This window comes from Salvelinus namaycush, chromosome 10, assembly GCF_016432855.1.
Source record: "Salvelinus namaycush isolate Seneca chromosome 10, SaNama_1.0, whole genome shotgun sequence".
Taxonomy (NCBI): Eukaryota; Metazoa; Chordata; class Actinopteri; order Salmoniformes; family Salmonidae; genus Salvelinus; species Salvelinus namaycush.
Window position 1 is genome coordinate 46,694,067 of NC_052316.1, and position 12,408 is coordinate 46,706,474.

Below are 12,408 nucleotides of genomic sequence, written 5' to 3' on the forward strand. Positions count from 1 at the left end.
GGAATTCTCCCGTTACACCATGCTCCCTCCGTCCCCTCCGTAAGTGTCCCAAATGGCACCATATTCCCTATATAGTGCACTACTTTTGACCAGGGCCCCTAGCCTTTGTGGAGCGATGGGTAACGACGCTTCGTGGGTGACTGTTGTTGATGTGTGCAGAGGGTCCCTGGTTCGCGCCCGGGTCGAGGGGACGGTCTAAAGTTATACTGTTACACTAGCATGCTCTGAACACCTGTGGTAATTAGCTATCTATGCTTCTCTGTACACCTGTGGTAATTAGCTATCTAGCATGCTCTGAACACCTGTGGTTATTACCTATCTAGCATGTCTAAACACCTGTGGTAATTAGCTATCTAGCATGCTCTGAACACCTGTGGTTATTACCTATCTAGCATGTCTAAACACCTGTGGTAATTAGCTATCTAGCATGCTCTGAACACCTGTGGTAATTAGCTATCTAGCATGCTCTGAACACCTGTGGTTATTACCTATCTAGCATGCTCTGAACACCTGTGGTAATTAGCTATCTAGCATGCTCTGAACACCTGTGGTTATTACCTATCTAGCATGCTCTGAACACCTGTGGTAATTAGCTATCTAGCATGCTCTGAACACCTGTGGTAATTAGCTATCTAGCATGCTCTGAACACCTGTGTGTAATCGAAGAAGGCCGCTAGAATCGTGTTGACTGAAAAGTACTGTCACCTGGTTAAAACTGTGTACAGTAAGTGTATATTTTGCATTAGTTTGATGTGATATTAAAGTAAAGGGCTTTACGTTTCTAAAATCGTATCGCAATTGAGAATTGATTCACGTTTAGATCGAGTATTTTACTGTTTTGGCTGCCAGAGCCAGTCTACCTCTGTGTATACTGTAAATGCAGTCTACCTCTGTAACATAGAAGGTCCTTGGACCTTATGGAGTTAAGGAGTAACAGCAGGCTCCTTAAGAGTACATCTTGGACTAGGGTAAGCCTAACCCCATAGGGCCCTGTTCAAAAGTAGTGCACTACATATGGAATAGGGGTGCCATTTGGGTCTCGATCCCCTGTCTTCAGTGAAGCATGGGAGCGTGTGGCAGCATGTGTTCAGCCCAGCACAAAGGGAAGTGCTAGGCTGTGAAAGGTGGACCTTTGTTCCTTCAACCTGTCTTTCATGATCTTTTTAGGTCTCTAGGCCGTTATGACTCTCTGTCCCTCCCTCCCTCACTGGACCGCTATAACCCTCTGTCCCTCCCTCCCTTCCTCCCTGGGTTGCTATGACCCTCTGTCACTCCCTCCCTGGGCTGCTATAACCCTCGGTCCCTCCCTCCCTCCCTGGGTCCCTCTGACCCTCCCTCCCTCCCTCCCTGGGCCGCTGTGACCCTCTGTCCCTCCCTCCCTCACTGGGCCGCTTTTACCCTCCCTCCCTCCCTCACTGGGCCGCTTTTACCCTCCCTCCCTCCCTCCCTCCCTGGGCCGCTGTAACCCTCCCTGGGGGTAAAAGCGTTTACCCTCCCTCCCTCACTGGGCCACTATTACCCTCTTTCTCTCTATCCCTCCCTGGGCCGCCATGACGCTCTCCCCTCCCTCCCTCCTCCCTCCCTCTCAGCCCTGCCTGCTGGCCAGCTGCTCCCATGGTGTCACTTTCCCGTGGGCTCCTGGCAGGGAGGAGGCTCGGTGTGTGTGTGTGATCGAGTGTGCCTTTGTGTGTATTCATGTGTGGCTGTATGTGTGTTTGTATGCGACTGTGAGTGTGTGTGTTCGAGTGTGCCTTTGTGTGTGTGTTTCAGTGTGCCTTTGTGTGTGTGTGTGTGATCAGGCTAAGTTGCCGTGATCGGGAGAGAGCTCCAGCTCCAGCTTACCTTTGCACCACAGCCACCCGGCAGAGCCAGAAAGACACCCGGCAGAGCCAGAAAGACACTCGACGACAGCGACAGCCAGAGCCAGAGAGAGACTACTGTAGGCCAGGCAACAGGCGTGGGTCCAGGTCCATGTTATTTGTGTAACAGCCACCTGTCAGAGCCAGAATTGGAGAGAGACTACCGTGGGCCAGCCATCAGCCAGGTGTGGATGTATGATGGTGCTACACCGGGTGATCCAGGCAGCCCGGGCAGGCGATCTCTCAGCCCTGAGGAAGCTGTCCTCCTCTGGGTGCCTCACGGTCTCAGCCTCCATCACAGACGCCCAGGGGGCAGGCCCGGTGCACCACGCCGCTCGCTGCGGCCGCCTGGAATGTCTGCGCTACCTGGTGGTGGAGGTGGGGCTGGCGGCCGACGCCCGGGCCCTGAACAGAGCCACGCCCGCCCACGACGCTGCCGCTACAGGCCACGCCCGGGAACTGCAGTGGCTAGTAGACCAAGGGGGCTGCAATATAGAGGTGAGCCTGAAATAACAAATAATTCCACCTGTGTTACTGAGGATAGACCAGAGTTACAATATAGAGGTGAGCCTGAAATAACAAATATTTCCACCTGTGTTACTGAGGGTAGACCAGAGAGTTACAACATAGTGGTGAGGCTGGTTGAGACACTGATGGGACTAGAGAGAGATGGAGATACGTGGCTGTTGACTCCTATGGCGTCTAGCCAGCAGCCATGTATCAGGGCAACAGTACTTGGTTTATACGGAGCAGCGTGAAGAGCAGTTTAGATGAGTCCATGGTACCTGGACTTCCCAGGGGTCTTGTCTCATTCACTGCACATGTTGTGCCTCATGAATGTGATGTTTAACCATCAGACTGCACTGCATGTAAACACTAACCCAAAGTCACCTGGCTTCTGACTGTTGGCCGGCTTCTGACTCTCTCTCTCTCTCTCTCGCTCTCTCCCCCGTCTCTCTCGCTCTCTCCTGGCCCGTCTCTCGCTCTCTCCTGGCCCGTCTCTCGCTCTCTCCTGGCCCGTCTCTCGCTCTCTCCTGGCCCGTCTCTCGCTCTCTCCTGGCCCGTCTCTCGCTCTCTCCTGGCCCGTCTCTCTCTCTCTCCCCCGTCTCTCTCTCTCTCCCCCGTCTCTCTCTCTCTCTCCCCCGTCTCTCTCTCTCTCTCCCCCGTCTCTCTCTCTCTCTCCCCCGTCTCTCTCTCTCTCCCCCGTCTCTCTCTCTCTCCCCCGTCTCTCTCTCTCTCCCCGTCTCTCTCTCTCTCCTCCGTCTCTCGCTCTCTCCCCCGTCTCTCTCGCTCTCTCCCCCGTCTCTCTCGCTCTCTCCCCCGTCTCTCTCGCTCTCTCCCCCGTCTCTCTCGCTCTCTCCCCCGTCTCTCTCTCTCTCTCCCCCGTGTCTCTCTCTCTCTCCCCCGTCTCTCTCTCTCTCTCCCCCGTCTCTCTCTCTCTCTCTCTCTCCCCCGTCTCTCTCTCTCTCTCTCCCCGTCTCTCTCTCTCTCTCCCCCGTCTCTCTCTCTCTCTCCCCCGTCTCTCTCTCTCTCTCTCCCCCGTCTCTCTCTCTCTCTCCCCGTCTCTCTCTCTCTCTCCCCCGTCTCTCTCTCTCTCCCCCGTCTCTCTCTCTCTCCCCCGTCTCTCTCTCTCTCCCCCACCTTCTCTCTCTCTCTCCCCGTCTCTCTCTCTCTCCCCCCCGTCTCTCTCTCTCTCCCCCCCGTCTCTCTCTCTCTCCCCCCCGTCTCTCTCTCTCTCCCCCCCGTCTCTCTCTCTCTCCCCCCCGTCTCTCTCTCCCCCCGTCTCTCTCTCTCTCCCCCATCTCTCTCCCCTGTCTCTCTCTCTCTCTCCCCTGTCTCTCGCTCTCTCCCCCCATCTCTCTCCCCTGTCTCTCTCTCTCCCCTGTCTCTCTCTCTCCCCTGTCTCTCTCTCTCCCCTGTCTCTCTCTCTCCCCTGTCTCTCTCTCTCCCCTCTCTCTCCCTCTCCCCTGTCTCTCTCTCTCCCATGTCTCTCTCTCCCTATATCTCTCTCCCCTCCCTCTCTCCCCTGTCTCTCTCTCTCTCTCCCCTCTCTCTCTCTCTCCCCCGTCTCTCTCTCTCTCTCTCCCCCGTCTCTCTCTCTCTCTCTCCCCCGTCTCTCTCTCTCTCCCCTGTCTCTCTCTCTCTCTCCCCTCTCTCTCTCTCTCTCCCCCCATCTCTCTCCCCTGTCTCTCTCTCTCTCTCCCCTGTCTCTCGCTCTCTCCTCCGTCTCTCTCTCTCTCTCTCCCCCGTCTCTCTCTCTCTCCCCCATCTCTCTCCCCCGTCTCTCTCTCTCTTAATAACCGTGTTCTTAAAATAGACGCTTGCTTAATGAAAGGTGGAGTTCCTTTACAGATGAAGAGTCCCTAGCTGCTGTGTTGTCATTACTCGTGCCCATGTCTTTGTTGTCCTGTAGAACTCTATAATGACTAGGATAATGGGTTATATCTTTCTCTCTCGCTCTCTCCCCTGTCTCTCTTTCTCTCGCTCTCTCCCCCGTCTCTCTTTCTCTCGCTCTCTCCCCCGTCTCTCTTTCTCTCGCTCTCTCCCCCGTCTCTCTTTCTCTCGCTCTCTCCCCCGTCTCTCTTTCTCTCGCTCTCTCCCCCGTCTCTCTTTCTCTCGCTCTCTCCCCCGTCTCTCTTTCTCTCGCTCTCTCCCCCGTCTCTCTTTCTCTCGCTCTCTCCCCCGTCTCTCTTTCTCTCGCTCTCTCCCCCGTCTCTCTTTCTCTCGCTCTCTCCCCCGTCTCTCTTTCTCTCGCTCTCTCCCCCGTCTCTCTTTCTCTCGCTCTCTCCCCCGTCTCTCTTTCTCTCGCTCTCTCCCCCGTCTCTCTTTCTCTCGCTCTCTCCCCCGTCTCTCTTTCTCTCGCTCTCTCCCCCGTCTCTCTTTCTCTCGCTCTCTCTCCCTCTCGCTCTCTCCCCCGTCTCTCTCTCTCTCGCTCTCTCCCCCGTCTCTCTCTCTCTCGCTCTCTCCCCCGTCTCTCTCTCTCTCGCTCTCTCCCCCGTCTCTCTTTCTCTCGCTCTCTCCCCCGTCTCTCTCTCTCTCGCTCTCTCCCCCGTCTCTCTTTCTCTCGCTCTCTCCCCCGTCTCTCTCTCTCTCGCTCTCTCCCCCGTCTCTCTCTCTCTCTCTCTCGCTCTCCCCCCCGTCTCTCTCTCCCCCATCTCTCTCCCCCGTCTCTCTCTCGCTCTCTCCCCCGTCTCTCTCCCCCATCTCTCTCCCCCGTCTCTCTCTCTCTCTCCCCCATCTCTCTCCCCCGTCTCTCTCTCTCCCCCCATCTCTCTCCCCTGTCTCTCTCTCTCTCCCCCCATCTCTCTCCCCTGTCTCTCTCTCTCTCTCTCCCCTGTCTCTCTCTCCCCCGTCTCTCTCTCTCTCTCTCTCTCTCCCCCGTCTCTCTCTCTCTCTCTCTCTCTCTCCCCCGTCTCTCTCTCTCTCTCTCTCTCTCTCTCTCCCCCGTCTCTCTCTCTCTCCCCCATCTCTCTCCCCCGTCTCTCTCTCTCTCTCTCTCTCTCTCTCCCCCGTCTCTCTCTCTCCCCCATCTCTCTCCCCCGTCTCTCTCTCTCTCTCTCCCCTGTCTCTCTCTCTCCCCCATCTCTCTCCCCCGTCTCTCTCTCTCTCTCTCCCCCGTCTCTCTCTCCCCCATCTCTCTCCCCTGTCTCTCTCTCTCTCTCTCCCCTGTCTCTCGCTCTCTCCCCCGTCTCTCTCTCTCTCTCTCCCCCGTCTCTCTCTCTCTCTCCCCCGTCTCTCTCTCTCTCTCCCCCGTCTCTCTCTCTCCCCCGTCTCTCTCTCTCTTAATAACCGTGTTCTTAAAATAGACGCTTGCTTAATGAAAGGTGGAGTTCCTTTACAGATGAAGAGTCCCTAGCTGCTGTGTTGTCATTACTCGTGCCCATGTCTTTGTTGTCCTGTAGAACTCTATAATGACTAGGATAATGGGTTATATCTTTCTCTCTCGCTCTCTCCCCTGTCTCTCTTTCTCTCGCTCTCTCCCCCGTCTCTCTTTCTCTCGCTCTCTCCCCTGTCTCTCTTTCTCTCGCTCTCTCCCCCGTCTCTCTTTCTCTCGCTCTCTCCCCCGTCTCTCTTTCTCTCGCTCTCTCCCCCGTCTCTCTTTCTCTCGCTCGCTCCCCCGTCTCTCTTTCTCTCGCTCGCTCCCCCGTCTCTCTTTCTCTCGCTCGCTCCCCCGTCTCTCTTTCTCTCGCTCGCTCCCCCGTCTCTCTTTCTCTCGCTCGCTCCCCCGTCTCTCTTTCTCTCGCTCGCTCCCCCGTCTCTCTTTCTCTCGCTCGCTCCCCCGTCTCTCTTTCTCTCGCTCGCTCCCCCGTCTCTCTTTCTCTCGCTCGCTCCCCCGTCTCTCTTTCTCTCGCTCGCTCCCCCGTCTCTCTTTCTCTCGCTCTCTCCCCCGTCTCTCTTTCTCTCGCTCTCTCCCCCGTCTCTCTTTCTCTCGCTCTCTCCCCCGTCTCTCTTTCTCTCGCTCTCTCCCCCGTCTCTCTTTCTCTCGCTCTCTCCCCCGTCTCTCTTTCTCTCGCTCTCTCCCCCGTCTCTCTTTCTCTCGCTCTCTCCCCTGTCTCTCTTTCTCTCGCTCTCTCCCCCGTCTCTCTCTCTTTCTCTCGCTCTCTCCCCATCTCTCTTTCTGTCTTTCACCCATCTCTCTCTCTTTCTCTCGCTCTCTCCCCCGTCTCTCTCTCGCTCTCTCCCCCATCTCTTTCTCTCGCTCTCTCCCCATCTCTCTTTCTGTCTTTCACCCGTCTCTCTCTCTTTCTCTCGCTCTCTCCCTGTCTCTCTCTCTCTCTTTCTCTCGTTCTCTCCCCCGTCTCTCACTCCCTCCTAAAAAAATGTGTTTGTTCACAAATGTGTTTGTTCACAGTAGTGTATAACTCAACCTCCTCATAGGTTGTACTTCAGTTATTTCTCACACTAACTCAAACCGTCCCGTCTCAACCTCACCGACCTCTTGATCTCATTTAAATACAGCTGCTCCAAGTTAAAGAACAGGTTCAGAGGTCCTTGTTATCGTTCAGACCAGTGATAACAATTTTTCTAAGTTGGTGGTATTTCCATTAGAGGGCACCTGTATTGCTCCAGCTTATTGTGCTTCGTAACGGAAGGTGAAAAGGGCAATACGATCTTTAAATCGTTAATGAACATTCCCTTACATGATTGAAGATGCATTCATCAGATTATCCTGTACTCAACTCCTAGGGGTGTGAGTAAGTGATCTGTAAGCTTTTTTTTTTTTTAGGTTTGATAGATGTTCATATGCCAATAGGGGTGTTCAGACAGTTGACCCAATAGGATTATGTTCTTGTAATGATGTCATAATATGATGGCTTTCTCAGGTTGGATTTTCATAACATGTCTTGTGCTCTGTGTTCATACAGTAGTACCATTATGAATAGATCTCTGGGTCTGTTTTTTTGTTTGTTTTCCAGACCTAATATATTATAGTATGTAAGCACATCTATGGTTGTATGCGTAGATGTACACGTTTTAAAGAACTTGGTAACACTGTACTTAAAGGTGTATAATGCATTATAATGCCTTTTAATATAACGCATTATAAAGATGATAATGTATGTCTTTTTAAGGGTCTAATACTGATCTTAATTGAAGCTGTGGCTGTTTTGTAGGACCAGGATGCAGCTGGGGCCACAGCGCTCCATCTCGCAGCTCGGTTCGGACGGGTGGAGGTCGTCCATTGGCTGCTGTTGGTTGGTAGCGTTGCCGAGGAGACGACAGACTGCGGGGCAGTCCCCGCCCATTACGCTGCTGCCAAGGGAGACCTCACCTGTCTGAAACTACTGGTTCACCAAGCACCTGGGTAGGACCAAAGATGAACACCATGTATGGACTGTTACACCTCCATCCAGTCAGTATGTTGATGGTTGTCACTGCTTGTCTTACAGTGGTCATAGTGGAGAATATAGTCCTATAGTGGAGAATATTGTCCTCATTGTCTTACAGTGGTCATAGTGGAGAATATAGTGGAGAATATAGTCCTCATTGTTTTACAGTGGTCATAGTGGAGAATATTGTCCTCATTGTCTTACAGTGGTCATAGTGGAGAATATAGTGGAGAATATAGTCCTCATTGCCTTACAGTGGTCATAGTGGAGAATATAGTCCTCATTGTCTTACAGTGGTCATAGTGGAGAATATAGTCCTCATTGTTTTACAGTGGTCATAGTGGAGAATATAGTCCCATAGTGGAGAATATAGTCCTCATTGACTTACAGTGGTCATAGTGGAGAATATAGTCCTCATTGTCTTACAGTGGAGAATATAGTCCTCATTGTTTTACAGTGGTCATAGTGGAGAATTTTGTCCTCATTGTCTTACAGTGGTCATAGTGGAGAATATAGTTCGCATTGTCTTATAGTGGAGAATATAGTCCCCATTGACTTACAGTGGTCATAGTGGAGAATATAGTCATATAGTGGAGAATATAGTCCTCATTGTCTTACAGTGGTCATAGTGGAGGATAATGTCCTCATTGTCTTATAGTGGAGAATATAGTCCTCATTGTTTTACAGTGGTCATAGTGGAGAATATAGTCCTCATTGTCTTACAGTGGTCATAGTGGAGAATTTTGTCCTCATTGTCTTACAGTGGTCATAGTGGAGAATATAGTTCGCATTGTCTTATAGTGGTCATAGTGGAGAATATAGTCCTATAGTGGAGAATATAGTCCTCATTGTCTTACAGTGGTCATAGTGGAGAATATAGTCCTATAGTGGAGAATATAGTCCTCATTGTCTTACAGTGGTCATAGTGGAGGATAATGTCCTCATTGTCTTATAGTGGAGAATATAGTCCTCATTGTTTTACAGTGGTCATAGTGGAGAATATAGTCCTCATTGATTTACAGTGGTCATAGTGGAGAATATAGTCCTATAGTGGAGAATATAGGCCTCATTGTTTTACAGTGGTCATAGTGGAGAATATAGTCCTCATTGACTTACAGTGGTCATAGTGGAGAATATAGTCCTCATTGTTTTACAGTGGTCATAGTGGAGAATATAGTCCTCATTGTCTTACAGTGGTCATAGTGGAGAATTTTGTCCTCACTGTCTTACAGTGGTCATAGTGGAGAATATAGTTCGCATTGTCTTATAGTGGAGAATATAGTCCCCATTGACTTACAGTGGTCATAGTGGAGAATATAGTCCTCATTGTTTTACAGTGGTCATAGTGGAGAATATAGTCCTCATTGTCTTACAGTGGTCATAGTGGAGAATATAGTCATATAGTGGAGAATATAGTCCTCATTGTCTTACAGTGGTCATAGTGGAGGATAATGTCCTCATTGTCTTATAGTGGAGAATATAGTCCTCATTGTTTTACAGTGGTCATAGTGGAGAATATAGTCCTCATTGTTTTACAGTGGTCATAGTGGAGAATATAGTCCTCATTGTCTTATAGTGGAGAATATAGTCCTCATTGTCTTAGTGGTCATAGTGGAGAATATAGTCCTCATTGTTTTACAGTGGTCATAGTGGAGAATATAGTCCTCATTGTTTTACAGTGGTCATAGTGGAGAATATAGTCCTCATTGTCTTATAGTGGAGAATATAGTCCTCATTGTTTTATAGAGGAGAATATAGTCCTCATTGTTTTATAGTGGAGAATATAGTCCTCATTGTCTTATAGTGGAGAATATAGTCCTCATTGTTTTACAGTGGTCATAGTGGAGAATATAGTCCTCATTGTCTTCCAGGGGTCATAGTGGAGAATATAGTCCTCATTGCCCTATAGTGGAGAATATAGTCCTCATTGTCTTACAGTGGTCATAGTGGAGAATATAGTCCTCATTGCCTTACAGTGGTCATAGTGGAGAATATAGTCCTCATTGTCTTACAGTGGTCATAGTGGAGAATAATGTCCTCATTGTCTTACAGTGGTCATAGTGGAGAATAATGTCCTCATTGTCTTACAGTGATCATAGTGGAGAATAATGTCCTCATTGTCTTACAGTGGTCATAGTGGAGAATATAGTTTGCATTGTCTTATAGTGGAGAATATAGTCCTCATTGACTTACAGTGGTCATAGTGAAGAATATAGTCCTCATTGTTTTACAGTGGAGAATATAGTCCTCATTGTCTTACAGTGGTCATAGTGGAGAATATAGTCCTCATTGTTTTACAGTGGTCATAGTGGAGAATATAGTTTGCATTGTCTTATAGTGGAGAATATAGTCCTCATTGACTTACAGTGGTCATAGTGGAGAATATAGTCTTATAGTGGAGAATATAGTCCCCATTGACTTACAGTGGTCATAGTGGAGAATATAGTCCTCATTGTTTTACAGTGGTCATAGTGGAGAATATAGTCCTCATTGTTTTACAGTGGTCATAGTGGAGGATAATGTCCTCATTGTCTTATAGTGGAGAATATAGTCCTCATTGTTTTACAGTGGTCATAGTGGAGAATATAGTCCTCATTGTCTTACAGTGGTCATAGTGGAGAATTTTGTCCTCATTGTCTTACAGTGGTCATAGTGGAGAATATAGTTCGCATTGTCTTATAGTGGTCATAGTGGAGAATATAGTCCCCATTGACTTACAGTGGTCATAGTGGAGAATATAGTCCTCATTGATTTACAGTGGTCATAGTGGAGAATATAGTCCTATAGTGGAGAATATAGGCCTCATTGTTTTACAGTGGTCATAGTGGAGAATATAGTCCTCATTGTTTTACAGTGGCCATAGTGGAGAATATAGTAGTCATTGTCTTACAGTGCTCATAGTGGAGAATATAGTCCTCATTGTCTTACAGTGGTCATAGTGGAGAATATAGTCCTATAGTGGAGAATATAGTCCTCATTGACTTACAGTGGTCATAGTGGAGAATATAGTCCTCATTGTTTTACAGTGGTCATAGTGGAGAATATAGTCCTCATTGTCTTACAGTGGTCATAGTGGAGAATATAGTCCTATAGTGGAGAATATAGTCCTCATTGTCTTACAGTGGTCATAGTGGAGGATAATGTCCTCATTGTCTTATAGTGGAGAATATAGTCCTCATTGTTTTACAGTGGTCATAGTGGAGAATATAGTCCTCATTGTTTTACAGTGGTCATAGTGGAGAATATAGTCCTCATTGTCTTATAGTGGAGAATATAGTCCTCATTGTCTTACAGTGGTCATAGTGGAGAATATAGTCCTCATTGTTTTACAGTGGTCATAGTGGAGAATATAGTCCTCATTGTTTTACAGTGGTCATAGTGGAGAATATAGTCCTCATTGTCTTATAGTGGAGAATATAGTCCTCATTGTCTTACAGTGGTCATAGTGGAGAATATAGTCCTCATTGTTTTACAGTGGTCATAGTGGAGAATATAGTCCTCATTGTTTTACAGTGGTCATAGTGGAGAATATAGTCCTCATTGTTTTACAGTGGTCATAGTGGAGAATATAGTCCTCATTGTTTTACAGTGGTCATAGTGGAGAATATAGTCCTCATTGTTTTATAGAGGAGAATATAGTCCTCATTGTTTTATAGTGGAGAATATAGTCCTCATTATCTTATAGTGGAGAATATAGTCCTCATTGTTTTACAGTGGTCATAGTGGAGAATATAGTCCTCATTGTCTTCCAGGGGTCATAGTGGAGAATATAGTCCTCATTGCCCTATAGTGGAGAATATAGTCCTCATTGTCTTACAGTGGTCATAGTGGAGAATATAGTCCTCATTGCCTTACAGTGGTCATATTGGAGAATTTAGTCCTCATTGTCTTACAGTGGTCATAGTGGAGAATAATGTCCTCATTGTCTTACAGTGGTCATAGTGGAGAATAATGTCCTCATTGTCTTACAGTGATCATAGTGGAGAATAATGTCCTCATTGTCTTACAGTGGTCATAGTGGAGAATATAGTTTGCATTGTCTTATAGTGGAGAATATAGTCCTCATTGACTTACAGTGGTCATAGTGAAGAATATAGTCCTCATTGTTTTACAGTGGAGAATATAGTCCTCATTGTCTTACAGTGGTCATAGTGGAGAATTTTGTCCTCACTGTCTTACAGTGGTCATAGTGGAGAATATAGTTCGCATTGTCTTATAGTGGAGAATATAGTCCCCATTGACTTACAGTGGTCATAGTGGAGGATAATGTCCTCATTGTCTTATAGTGGAGAATATAGTCCTCATTGTTTTACAGTGGTCATAGTGGAGAATATAGTCCTCATTGTTTTACAGTGGTCATAGTGGAGAATATAGTCCTCATTGTCTTATAGTGGAGAATATAGTCCTCATTGTCTTACAGTGGTCATAGTGGAGAATATAGTCTTATAGTGGAGAATATAGTCCCCATTGTCTTACAGTGGTCATAGTGGAGAATATAGTCCTCATTGTTTTACAGTGGTCATAGTGGAGAATATAGTCCTCATTGTTTTATAGTGGAGAATATAGTCCTCATTGTTTTATAGTGGAGAATATAGTCCTCATTGTCTTATAGTGGAGAATATAGTCCTCATTGTCTTCCAGGGGTCATAGTGGAGAATATAGTCCTCATTGTCTTATAGTGGAGAATATAGTCCTCATTGTCTTACAGTGGTCATAGT

The 12,408-nt window shown here is 48.1% G+C and overlaps 1 protein-coding gene across 1 annotated transcript in view; it reads left to right on the forward strand.

Moving 5' to 3' along the window:
• The first annotated feature begins 1,636 nt into the window (after nt 1–1,636).
• LOC120055109 (espin-like protein) overlaps nt 1,637–12,408 on the forward strand; it is a 46,509-nt gene continuing 35,737 nt past the window's right edge. Inside the window, exons 1-2 of the mRNA XM_039003027.1 lie at nt 1,637–2,357; nt 7,475–7,665. Of these exons, the coding sequence (XP_038858955.1) occupies nt 2,055–2,357; nt 7,475–7,665 (494 nt within the window). The 5' untranslated portion in view covers nt 1,637–2,054. The remainder of the gene's footprint in view (nt 2,358–7,474; nt 7,666–12,408) is intronic.